A 14094-nucleotide genomic window follows, 5' to 3' on the forward strand; every position below is an offset into this window, starting at 1 on the left:
CTGGAGGGCATCCTCAATCTAATACAACTGTGTCAGGAAGTATGGGGATGCAAAGTGCTGAGGAGCCAAAAGTAGCCCACCTCTGCAGTGTGCTGCTTCGTCCCAACACACACCAGCCTGATTAGGGAGGCACACCATGAACCTGTGCTCACATTCCTGTGTAACCTTACGGTATATGAATTCAATTCAATGTAACTATCTAACAAAAGCAGAATACCTGAATTATAATAAAAAGACTTATTATTGCGTCTACTAAAGTTAAATTCCTCTTATTCTTACTTCTATGCAAATCCTATTGTTCAATGAAATGTTTGTATTGTGTGAAAGCCAAAGATGGCTCTTTAAATTTAAATTGAAGTGCAAAATTGTCGGTAGTGATTGAGTATGTTTTCTAGTGGTTGCTATGACATCACTGTTATCCTGGAGATTTTTTTTCTTTGTTTTGTTGCATAGTATCAAATACACTCTGCTTACCTCGCTACTCACTGAAATGTGCTGAGTAAAACAAACAAGGATCCCCCCCACCGCTTCGATGACCACACACACACACACACACACACACACACACAGTATGATTTGCCTATATACTGCCTTGTGAATATAAATACCAAGTCTGAGCCTTAAAATAATGAAAATGTTCAAGTTATCATGGATGTTTTTTGGCTACACTATCATAGCTTGCAGCTTCCTTCAGCTAGTTCAAATTTTATAATTCGACGGAACCTTCCACATTTGGGCCTGCAGATGAATTTTGTGTGACAGCTGATCATTGGCACTGGTCTGAAGGTTCTTATTTCTTATCTGGCAATAAATGAGCTGAAATCCCCTCTTGCAACAGTATGCAACCTGCTGAACTGCATAAATATTATGTCTCCCTAGGAACACAATAGTCGTATTTATTCCTTTATTTTGGGACTGTTTTTTTCCATGTCAAATGCCGAGAGGGAGGTCTCTAGCTCTCTCAGGAGCAGATTGCAACATGTTTCAAGGCTCTGGTGAATAGATTAAAGGCTGGCAAGCTCAATCTCTCATTGAGCCACACTCTCTTACTCACACATGCGCAGACACAAAACCTGCAAACACTCTAAAACCTATACCCTTAAAGCATGTATGGCTCAGAGGGCTGTGCCACTGGACTGACAGATGGTACCATGAGGCTTGGTGTTGCGCCGTTGTGATGGCTCACCCGGAGCCCCATCCACACTGCTCAGCATCACTGCAGTGCTCAGCTTGACACACAAGCCAACAGCCTTCCAGCTCACATGAACAGATAGGCTCTGTTGACATGGCCAAGGTCAGGTTCCTCACTGACACAGTCAAAGATCATCAACAAACGTGAACCGGAATATGTTCAAAACTGAACTTATCGTTCTTAATTTCCTCAGGAAAATCATTTTTTGGAAAATTGTCTCCAAGCTTGGATCAGCGGCTCTGCACTGTGCCGTATTGGGTTCTTTTTCGGTTTACTATATCTGTGAGAACTTTTAATTTGATTTTCCAGCTTGTACTAATCCATTTTTGAAAAAAAATAAAATCCTGGTGTACACACTGTGCTAAACCTTGGGCCTGACAGTGGCTGAACGTTTTCTCAACACAGAAAATCAACGGTGCAGTTGCGCGTGCCTCTCTTAGATGATCAGTATATAATATATAGGTTTAAGCCGCTCATGCAGAAGGAATCTCTTTCAAAGTGATTCAGAGCATCTGAGCTCATTAAATGTTAATCAAAAAATCTATTTTGAGATCACTAGGAGATCAGTCATGAGGATTTCAGGTCAGCTGTGAGGCCACTGCATCCGAGTACTGAGAGTTGAGTGAGCAGGATGGTCCTTTTTTTGCTGTGAAGTGTTTGCGCTTGACGTTGGGGTTTGTCCCAATTGAAGCCAGTATCGTGACACATATGAGTGACTGAAGCATGAGAAAATCTCAACTGCAAAGTCTTGAGACACTTCATCCTTGAAGTTTGAACTGAACACTACTCCTGGCTATTTTTTTTTTTTTTTTTTTTAAATGGCACAGAAACAGAAATGAGGCAACCCTCTCTCACAGTGGCTTTTTGCAACACATGCACTGTCCTTTCCATTATTCATGATGTGTTTTCACTGACAGTGCCTTGAACCATGAGGAGTACTCCTGTCTGTCTTTTCCAGAAAGAGCCCTGTGGAATGAGAGAACATGTACCTGAGGTGCACACAATAAAAAAAAGCCTGTTCTCATCTGGTTTTGGAGAAAATCACATGTCGTAGATTATGCGGCTCTCATTGAAGATGGAAAAAGTTCATATGGCTGATTAACTCATGGAGCATTTCCAGTGTAAAATTATATGCAACTCCAGAGTTCCCTGTATTAAGCAGGAATCAAGCAGCCAGACTGCCATTAAGATAAGAGGTTTTTTTCTTCTCTAGACTCTAAGAAACTGTCTGCTGAGGTTACTTTATCTAGCAAAGCATGTTTAAATTATTGCCTCTCTTTTTGTTTGGTATTGGGTTGCATTTTATTTTGTTTCATTACTTTTTAAATTATTATCTTAATTACTATTATTATGTAATTATTATTATTATTATTATTATTATTATTATTATTATTATTATTATTATTATTATTATTATTATTATTATTTGTTTTGGTTTTAGATGCAAACCAATAAAACGTACATTACGTTTCACTTACCAGCCTACTTTGTTTACTTATTTGTCCCTGTCGAGAACATTTTTTAAATACTACTCTTTTTCTACTATTGAAACAATCCTTAATGCAGATTTCAAGATAATGTGGCAAATGTTGCACATGCAAGCCCTGTTGGGGCTGTTGGATGAGCTTAGATTAAGAAAAAAACAGATTTTTATAAGCACCTTGAAAGTGCAAATTCTCAACATACATTATTTTGCACAATAGGAGGCAAACATCCAAGAGAATGAAAACTGACCGTAGTTTTTTTTTTTTTTTTTTTTTTTTGAGTGGATTCATACTCATCATAAAATGGAGCAAAAGTAAGGGTCTGCTGCTTGCATGTTGAATTTTCTCCTGGATATCTTTGTTTTGCAGTTGTGGTTTAAAAAATATGGTTTGTATTAGCGAGATAAAGTTAAATGCAAAGTCAGTGTGATTAAACAAAACAATGTCCCTCTGCTTTTAAGTGCATCAGCATTATTGTCATCATCCAGTTACTGTGTCGAAGCACGCATGGACATGTATTAGCATTTACAGGCTTGGTGAGTCAGAGATATTTGTACCTTGATTAACATGAACTGTTGTTAAGAGCATTAGTAGAAATAATATGACATGAACAGAGTAGAAATGTAGTGAACTGCAGGATTCGCTCCAAAGCCTCAAGCTATGAATCATCTTAATGCCAGCTAGTGGAAATGAGTCAAATTTGTTCCACAGTGAAATATGCAACACACTGATACTCCTCCTATGATCAGGCTGGTGTACAATTAAAACCATTTTGTTTCCATGCAGGAGTCGCATTAAAATATGGTCAGATAATCAGCCATTTGTATGAATGCATTTACACAACAGATCGCTTCTTAATAGACAGCCTTTCTCACTGTTGTTAAAGACTCATATTGGAGATTGTATTGTTTTGTTGACATGATGATATCTTCTCCTAAAAATATGACTCATTTTTGGAATAGTAAAATTCACAGTTAGGATGTTAAGAGTGTTGCTGTGTGCTTAGTTAGTTCCATCTCTGTTCTTATTACCTTAAATGAAGACATGGGTAGAGGACAAAAGGAAATCAGATATCTGCACCAGCATGTTAAGCAGAATCTCAGCCACAAAGGAGAAACTCTGTATATCTAACGAAGCACAATGGATGAAAATATAATGTATGCAAATGAGGGAAACAGACAAAGAGCTTATTCTTCTCTCTGCAGTCTGTCGACTATATCAGATTCCTAACTATCTTCTCATCCCATTCAATGCGCTCAGGCTACATTATATCAAAACATTTTTCCAGTTCCTTCTTGCTGTATTGGAAGAGTTTAAATAAAACTGTGTATTCAAATTTTGCCCAATCTGAACGTGCATAGTCTTACCCTAATTTGTGATTGATGCCAGAATGAACCGTTTGAGAAATCACTGCTTTTTTTAACTTTAAGATTAGCATTTGTTAATTAATATGTGTGAAATTAGTCTTGAATACATGGTGTCACTTCACGTCTGTGTAGTGTATTCATTTTCAGAACTGCTTTACATTCTCTCACATGACATATTTTCCATTAAGTACAATAATTGAACTCTGGGTTTATCTGAACTGCATACCTGCTGGGGTTATTTTTGAGGGGAGGGGGTTGCTTACCTGGTGATAAAAAGGTAAATGTTAAAAGCCTTTGATATTTTTTTTCTGGGTTTAACTTCTATATGTTGTTTTTTGCAGATTCATGGATCTTTGCGAAGGAAGATTGAGGGGCATGCCCCAGGACAAATATCAAAGCAAAATGGCCTCTCCTGTGGTTTCCCTGGATCAGACTTTAAGCGGGTCCGTGTGGACCACAACTTAGCCCAGTCCCATTCTCTGCAAGGCACCTCAGCCATGAGCATGCAGAGGAAGAATTACATGATGCCTCATGCACTGGGGTCAGACATATTCAACATGACCCTGAAAGAAATGAAGAAAGAGCCCTCTGAGATCCAGTCTTGTGACCAGTCAAATGCAGAGATGATGTTTGACTTCAAAGATGAAGGTCAGATTGATCCAGAACTCCAGGATCTCTTTGATGAACTGACAAAGACGGTGCCTACACTGAATGACCTGGAGTTTGAAAAGATGCTAAAGCAGGATGATACATTTGGCTTGGATCTAGGACGGCCAAGCTCGGCGGGAGCAGCTGCCAGTCTGTGCTCTCCACTGGAGAAGCCGATAAAGACAGAGCACTCACCTGATTTTGGGCAGGCTCATTGTGGCTCACCACAGCTTCGACCCGCTTCTGCAGGGCCCACTTTCACATTGACCAGCACGTCTTCAACCACCACATCGCAAAAAGCAAACACTCAGGCAGGACACCCAAGGATGCCCTGTTGGCCTGAAATATCTCACGCAGAGCAGCTAAAGCAGATGGCAGCAAACCAGCAGCAACCGAATTCTCTTCTCCATCACCACCACCAAACCGCACCTGTGGCCCTGACCAGCTGGGCTCCTTCCATGAGCACCCACTCCTCCACCAGCACCTTCCCTCAAGACAATGTCTCTAGCCCACTCCCACTCAACCAGCAGAGGATTGGCTCTCACAATAAAGGGATCAACAACTGTCTCTTCAAATCAACCAGCCACAATGGCTCCAATCATTTGGACATGAAGGTTCTCAGCACCAAGCCTACATTGCATTTCAGCCCCAAAGTACCCCATTCTGCCAGCCAGCCCATGTCTATCATGACAAACCCAGTGAACAAGACAGAACAGCAGCAACAGTCACCTTCACCGGGCCCACATCAGCCACATTCAGGTCTTCATTTCCAGAACCAACAAATCCCCACATCAGGAGCCCTTTGTCTGCAAACCAAGACTGCTCACGGAGGGCTGCCTTTCAGACCGTCACAGCAGCGGCAGGTAAGGTCTCTGTCCAAAATTCCTTTACACACGATTGCCCTTATGTGAAAACACTATTTTAACTTTTCAGCTCTACAGCAAGGACGGCTTCCACAATTAAGAGATTTGATATAACATGTGCCCATAGCGGCATATCAAGCATAGCTAGTGCCATAAGATACTGAGACCAGTATGGCTACTTAACATTCTGTTTGATCCACAGAATGTTTCATTTTTCTATTTTACTGCACTTTATGAACAAAGTCAATAACAGCACCGACTGCCTTTTTTTCTGTAGAAAGTCTAGTAACATAATCCAAAGCACAATCAAACGTACTGATTTAGTTGTCCTGCTGGCATCTTCAGTTTGCTTGCAGCAGCCAACCTGCTGTCTAAAACAGCTACAATGCAGCTCTGTTTATTCTGCGACTTTATTGTTCTTGCTAATGTCTGTGTGTGTGCGTTTGACGATGACACAGATTGCCAGAGCATGGTAGATTATCATGCAGGACTTCTAATTTCTCTGCTTGTCATGGTGGCTCCCTGTCAGGGCACAGATATGCACAGCGGGATTTGCTAATTGGAGGTTGTTAGCTACAAGGGACAAGTGGTGGAAAATGACAGTAATCTGCTTAGCCTAGTGCCGGAGGTTGAATCACTGATTTGTTATGATTGGAGAGATTTAGACCCTCCCCTCTTTCATTTTTTGCACCAACAATATCTGTAGCTGCCTTTGTGTGAAACGATAATGCGAGCCCCGCAACAGAGCTCTCGTAACCTCTACAGATCAAGGGAAGTGCTTGGGTGACTGGGAGAGGGTGGGAAGAAGGAGAGAGGGAGGGAGTTATGCAGACATGGAAGTAAACCAGGTAGGATCATGACAGTTACATCAACACATCAAAACGGGACCAGTTTTACCACTGCTAGAGCTATTTACACTTTAAACAGTGGCTGTTCATGGTTACCTTGAAACTACTTGACAAATATTCCTGATATCAGAAGCCTTACATAAATGTTTGAGGCAGAAATACACGGGCTTAAAGATTGGTAGATGATTTAAATAGACAAAGAAAAAAAGCATTTTCTGGGCTCAGATTCACCCCATTTCACAATATTTCAAATCTTTTTTCATAAACACAATGGATCATTTCAAGCAAATGTACTGGCTGCCGTAATAGTGACAGTAGTATTAGTGTTGCATTAGCGATTATAAGCACTTTTTATAAAATATGTAAGATGTGGTATCTAATTTAAAAAGGATTGCAGTGAGAGAAAAGGGGAAGACACTTAACAGAGCTGGATATCAAATAATGAAAAAGACTTGTGAATTTGTTGAATTATTAAACATTATTTCAGAGCTCCTTAAAGTAAAACCTCTTTTTAAAAGTTTGTGAGGGGTTAAGGGCTTGGTGAGACAGCTTTCCCAAAGAGATTCTTTTTTTTAATGTGACCAAATAACCAGCACGTAGCTATGAATATGATAGGGTTAGAATTGAGGATTACAAAAAAGACCTTTATAATTTATGGACACTATTTATAATTTCAAGCTGAGCTAAAAAGTGCTGATAATGGTGTTTGTAAATTTTAGCCAGCATGTACAGGGTTAAAAGTCCAGCTAATGAGAGAGGGACAGCTTATAGAGAGGAGAAAAAGAGTGGAGTCTCTTCCCACAGTGAACTGAATTAGTAATGCCAGAGAAATAAAGGTCCTGAAAGAGTGCCCTGATCCCCTGTGTAACACAAGTAACTAGCAGTGGGCTTCCTTCCACTGCCTGAAGCTGGAGACCGTTATTAAAGCATGCACGTCCAAACATGTTTGAAGCTTCTTACTAATAATCAGTTTCTGAATCAAACCTGACGAAATTCAAATCCACCACTGTGTAAACCTCTGAGGTTGCACAATATTTGCTTCACCCACTTAAAGTACTCATACGAGTACATTCTGGAGCAGCATGCACTAGAGGACACTAATGCATTATGAAACCTGAGTTACTGTGGTTGGTGGCAATGCTGTCTCAAGGACAAAATTTTGTGTTGCTAGTTTCACCAGTTGTGTAGCTGTCTTGTGTGTTTTGGCTAAAGAAAAAATACTTTGGGGTGTAATATGAGTGCTAATAAAGAATGAGGCAATCCCGGTGTTTATTATTTTTAATTTCTGAAATATTGCAGCAGTGGAAAAAGTACTGCTTCAATAAAAAGAAAAAAGCTCTGTATGGAGTTTTCGCTTCCAGAAAGACCTTTCAGGGAAACAAAGAAAAATGGTTTTCTAGCACAAACTATGTTAGTGAAAGTTAAGCTTTTTAGTTCCTTAATGACTCAAGTCAAATAGTTACTGAATATTTTTCCATATTAAATATCTTTATAGCAATATAATGACCTATGTTTACATTTTTTTTATTTCAAATTCAGTTGTGTACACATGCATTACAAATATTTGTCAGACAGTCTTATCCAAAGCGACATCCGTATTTTCTCTGCATCAGATCAAATGAAGACATTTGACAGCGATTTCATCATCCCATACCAATTCCTATTTTAATACGACACACAAACTTTCTGGAGAATACTGTCCTTATTGAAATGCATGAACCCAGTCGCCAAAGTAGCCGAATGCTCACAGTGCATGCCACATAATCTGGCTGCAGACCTGAGCTGGATGTCATAACCCGTCTAACACATTTCCTTTCTGTTTTATCACTACTACTACACAACTGTCTAGTAACGGCAAACATTGAGTAGAACTCAAAACTAAGGCAACATCTAAAAATAAAGGTTTACTCAAAGTAAATAAGGACTCCTCAACTTTTGTTGTCGATCTTGTGGCACCAGATCCTTCAGTTAGGATAAGAGCGGGGCCGTAGGGGTTGAGCCTACCAGGTCACTCCAGCAGTGCTGTGAAGGGAGTACTTGTTTCCTGGGAAAGGGAGCTGCGGCCAAGTCCAGATGCCGAGGCGCTCCCCAGGGACAGCATCCTGAGACCAGACTGGAGGAAGTGCAGTGTGAGAGCCGGCGAGGCTGGGCCTGGATCACTGTCAGCTGCCTGCGCTGCCGCAGGATGGGAGACTAAATCACTCCGCTCCTTCTCTCAAGCCCGAGCCACATGTGGTATTCATTTACAAAAAACTTGTGAAGAATGGAAGGGGGGAAAACATGGAAAACAGCTTTATGACACATCAGGATGACAGAGGATTACTCAGTTGTACACGCTAAAACACCCCTCATTGGGTCTTTTCTTACAACAAAGATGGATCAAGCTCTCTTCAGTTTACCTCTGTGGGGAACAAGTCTTTGAAGGTCACGTTTTCTTATAGACTCAGTAAATGGATAAAGTAAATCAAAACCAGTGACTCTGCTTTCTACTGTAAGAGGAGAAACCACTGTTTTGATGTTTCAGTCCCTGTGTAACCTCATTGCCATGCTTGGTTTGCTGTGTGGGTTGAACTCGGGCAGAGAAGGCGAATATTAGCTTACGTGAAGTGGCTTGTCACCCCTGATGAGTTTCGGCTTCCCTTAGTCTCTAATCCTGTCTCGTTACTTCTCCAAATTTCAGTCCATTCATTATCATTCACTAAGACTAGTAGACACACACGCACACACATATTCTCCCTTTTTTTCTTCAGAAAATCAGAAAGCTACTACCCTGTAGATATTCATTCTCTGCAAAGACTCTGTCCTTAAGTAGTAGCTTCTGGTAAATGCACTGTTGGATTTCTAATCCATTTTACCCTGGGAAACATTTTAAGTCAACACAATGACTGACACTGTATACACAGTATGTGTTGACTTGGATTTGGTGCACATTAACCTCCTTCATGACAAATGTTCGCACTTGATGCAAGCTTGTGTGTTGTGAGGGTGTCCACATGAAAGGCTAGTTTTATTTGGAGCGCTTGGATGGTCGTCACAGCTGTCTAAAAAAGCTAAAGAAAATATGAAATGGAAGGACTGTAACATCTTAAGCACCATGGTATTCACATGGTGAAAGATTATCTGCAACAACAACAAAAAAAGCATACACTGAGCACAAAACTTTAAACAAAAAGCTAGTTTGGATCTCTCAATTCCTGCGCCGCAGACTACAACATTTTAATCAGTGATAGTGTCAGGAGCCAAATGGGTTTCTAGAGGATGGAATGCCTCCTTGCCAAAAACAACACAGTGATCAGTAAGGGAGAGCTTATTAAATGGAGGTAGTCATGGTGCTGGCGCTTAACTTCCCATCGGCACACATTTCCTGCTGTCTCAGGGATTCTTTCCACTCTCTTTAGACACAATTATCAGGGGAGAGGCAGGCCTTGAGGATGACTTGAACCCCCCGCACCTCCCCCAACAAAAAAAAAAGAACAGAAAAAAAAGCCCCCTCCATTTTTCCCTTTTTCATCTGCAGAGGGAGTAGCCTTGACCACATTCTGGAGGTTGAATAGCATCTTTGAAACAGATGTATGATGTCTTGTAGAGTTTCGCCCCCTACTGGCACGCCTGTGTTGTTGCAATGTTTTGATTTTGTGCTTTCACTGAGAGTAATGTAAGACCATCCTATTGTCTCTTTTTCAAAGGGTCTTCCTGCTGGTCCAAGGCTTCCCACTAATGGAAGCTTAGGAGTCATGTCAGCCCAGCCACAGCCACGACCCCCGGTCCCAAACAACCAGCAGAAAGGGCCTCCAAAAACACAGGCCATGCAAAGACAGCTCAACCAACCCCAGCACACCATCGGCAATTCAGTAAGCTGCATTTACATCATACCGTTTTCACTGATTAATTAAGACTGTTTTGATCAATCATATGAATATACTGTTTTTACTTTCAAGGACAAAGACAACACACATGATCAGTTTAGTCGTCACCTGACAAGACCACCGCCAGATTACAAGCAGTCAAGAAGTATAGCTGGAGTTCAGCAGGGAAACATCTTCCCAGGTACTTTAAATTTCTAGTGATTAAGGAATGCTTTACATGCTAACAAACAATCTTAATAAAAAAAACTTTTTTTTCTTTGTTTGATGTTTCTGCAGGTCGAAACTCCTCCCAGTGCCCTAACAGTGGCCCTGAGAAGACCCTACAGTCTTGTCACCTTGCAGTTGGTTCTGCTTCAAAGATGAGTGCTTCACCATCAGACCGTAGATTTTCTATTGGGACAGATTGTCACCCCAGTTCTTGTGTCAGCCAATGCCAGCAGCAAAACAGTCACAGTCAAATTCGACTGAATCCGAGTAAACCCAGGTTCCAGGGCCCAAACACACAAGGAAAGTCTTTTGGGATAAACAGTGTGGCAGGTGTACAGCACCAGAGATTGACATCTCACTTGCGTTCCTCTGTGCCAGGACAGGGTGTAGGAGGGTTGGTGACAAATGTCAACATGGGCTGGGGTTCAGCCAACAAGCAAGTGACACCTGGACTCTGTATTAGGCAGCTACCCAACCCACTACAGTCCCAGGGTGTGCAGGACTTGCCGAACCATCCATTCCAACAGAGACACATTGCCCCTCCCAACCAGGTAGCACCAGACATCAGCATGCACACTCTAAACCCTCCACTAAGAGACATAGGCCAGAGAGTAAGTCAGGCAATGATGGGTTCTCCCTCAGCCGTGGGAAACCTTAACCAGGCCTCACCTGAACCGAGGATACCAGCAGGGAACTTTACAGAGCCCAGTCCCAGCTCTAGCAGCTACCATAATAACAGAACTAACCGTCTGACCTTTGACTTCCTCCCAGAGGGGGACAACACAGTTCCGGGAATCAATGCAGACTCAGACTTCATAGATTCCCTGCTCAAATCGGGCTCTGGAAATGATGACTGGATGAAAGATATCAATTTGGATGAGATTCTTGGTAGCCACTCGTGAATTTGGGTCACAAATGACTAAAAATGGACCCACAGCTCAGAGCTTGTAGAGGTGTAAAGGATTACATTTGTAAGTAATATTAAAATGGACTTTTATAGACTTATTATTACCCAGATATACTGAATTGCTTTGTATTGTATTTACTGTGAAAATCAATTGTGTTCTATGTACTCTGCGTATTTCTTCCTGGTGTATTGGCCAAGAAATTGCTTTTCTATGCAGTCACTGTTTTTGTGGTCTGTGCTCTGTGCTGTCTTATAGAGTAAAGTACAAAATTCACACTGTGAAAAGAAAATATTGCCATTATTTTCCTTTTCATCCTGGTTTGTGTTTCAAAGTCTAGCATCACGTGGTATGAGCTTTCCAGTGTTTTGCTGCCAGACACAAGCAAGCTTGCAAAAGCATTTTTTCCCCTTTACTTCCTTCTTGTTCAAACTGTTTCATCTGTGGTAGTTACAGTTTAAATTATGTAACCATTATTTTTTTTTTCATGTTATATTTAATAATTATTGGAATAGTAAGTAGACATTATATTACATGTAATTAATAAAATTTATTTGACTCAAGTTGTGCTTTTGTTGACTTTATTTAATAATGAATAGTTTGGTTTACTACATCTCATACTTCCAAATCAGCGCATGTAGATACTCTTAATTAAAGGATGCTTTGATGTTATGTCCCACTTTACAGGGTTAGTGTGTTGAAATGACACACTTTAACCCAAATGGCAACCTTTTCATAAAAATAAACAAGTAGTGTACAGTGCTTAAACTTAACAAAATACTTTTTAGTGCCTTAAAATATTTAAGGCACTAATGAAGCTTTTTCTTTGTTTGTAACTACCCCAAATCTGTCCATGCAGCTTTTGGTACCTAAACCTAACCAGCAAGTAAAAGCAAAAGTGAAAGTTGGATGGAAACAAGTCAGCAGAGTGAATGAATACCAAAGAAACAAAATCAAACACACAAACAAAACCTAAACTGTTTTTTTCAGGCTGACAAAAATGGTATTATGCATATTCATTTTGTCCCCAAAACAGACAAGATATTCTGGAAGTCATATATAAATCAAATGAGGACAGCCTTCTTTCATCTTAAGAATTGTCAAAATTAGGAACATCCTATCTAAGAGTGAAAGAAAAAATACTGCATACATACACATAGTCCTTCTACTCTGGACTATTTTTTATTAAGGTGTCTCAGTACCACACTGAGAGAAGTGAGGCGAAAGTGTGCGATACTGAAAAGAAAGCGAGTGATGATTGCTGTATGATTTTTTTCCCCCCAAACATCAGCTTTTAAAACAAAATGTTCAGCACTGCCTGAACTGAAACAACCATTATTCTAGATAATTACACCTGCGGATGAGTGTTGCTGAGGGACTGTAATATTGTTATGTAATGATGATTTGCACAAAATGTCATTGAACCCTACAAAGCAGATATTATATTGGTTATGTATTTTAGCTAATAACGCTCATGATTAAAAAATAAAACGAGAAGCCTGGAAATTTGTTTACAGTATGTCTTGTCTGAAGTAAAGGCACAAACAATTATAATGATTAAAAAATGTTTCAAAATGAACAACTTACAGAAAGTAAGTCTCACCCCAACCGGTTGCGGCAGATGACCACCCCTTTCTGAGCCTGGTGCTGCCGGAAGTTTCTTCCTGTTAAAAGAGAGTTTTTCCTTCTCACTGCCCCCAAGGGGGTCATATGATTTTGGGGTTTTTTTGAGTTTACGCAGATGTTTTGCATTGGAGGTAGTGTAAGGTTCATGCATTAATCTAAACTCTTTGGCCTGATGTAAGACCCAAATTTTCGTATTATGATACGATAATGCACTGGCATGTAACTGTCCTGTTCAGTATCTGGCACAGCCTCTCGGTCAGGTAAGCCAAGTATACTTTACCGATTGCTTTGAAAGACGTGTGACCATCAACAATGAAAAGTTAATTCAAATTCCCTAGGAGGAATTGTTTGTGTTCTTTATATTTTAATGTTTTGGGTCCAGTCTATTCTTTGTTTTTGATTTTTGTTGTTGTTGTTTTTTTGCCATTGTCTTGCTATTTTCAGAGTTATCTTTCCAGAGTTTCAGTAGCTAAACTATTAATTTGGTGAAAAAAATACAATAAAATATTAAAAATAAAATTATAAATCTTTGCATAAAATTTCATATATAGACATTTATAAATACAATAAAATATAGAAAACAGATGTGTGCAGTACACAGGTTCAACAACATATCAGCATAAGAATAGAATAGAATAGAATAGAATAATCCTATAATTGTCCCACAAGGGGAAATTTGGTTACTTAAATAAGAGCATTTATTTAAACCTGGTAACAATGCTAGTGTTTTCCCCCCAAATACCCCTGACAGCATAATGCCGCTGGAGGCGGAGCTAAACGTGGGCAGTCAGGGCTCTGTCGTGTTTTGAGGTTGATGGTGTTCGTTGTAGTTACCTACTGTGAACACAAGAGGGAATCAACATATCCTTCTGTTCAAGTTAGGCTGAAAGTTTCAAAAACCTTTAGGTGGGCGTCGGTTTAACGCGCTGTTTAGTTTGCGTGACGTGACCTGTGACGCATGCCTTTCCCTCTTCTTCCTCCGCTTTTCTGTCAGTCTTCACTGTCCCTATCGAAAATGAAGCCATAAGATAAAAAAGGCCCCCCAAAAAAATTTCTGGTGAATGCTAAGATAAAATTGCTTGTTTCAG

The 14094-nt window shown here is 40.2% G+C and overlaps 1 protein-coding gene across 1 annotated transcript in view; it reads left to right on the forward strand.

Annotated features, from left to right (window-relative positions):
* Nucleotides 1-11943, forward strand: part of maml2 (mastermind like transcriptional coactivator 2) — a 33922-nt gene extending 21979 nt beyond the window's left edge. The window contains exons 2-5 of the mRNA XM_004560517.3: nt 4385-5554; nt 10089-10253; nt 10341-10449; nt 10545-11943. Of these exons, the coding sequence (XP_004560574.1) occupies nt 4385-5554; nt 10089-10253; nt 10341-10449; nt 10545-11377 (2277 nt within the window). The 3' untranslated portion in view covers nt 11378-11943. The remainder of the gene's footprint in view (nt 1-4384; nt 5555-10088; nt 10254-10340; nt 10450-10544) is intronic.
* Nucleotides 11944-14094: the final 2151 nt, after the last annotated feature.

Source organism: Maylandia zebra, linkage group LG14, assembly GCF_041146795.1.
Source record: "Maylandia zebra isolate NMK-2024a linkage group LG14, Mzebra_GT3a, whole genome shotgun sequence".
Taxonomy (NCBI): Eukaryota; Metazoa; Chordata; class Actinopteri; order Cichliformes; family Cichlidae; genus Maylandia; species Maylandia zebra.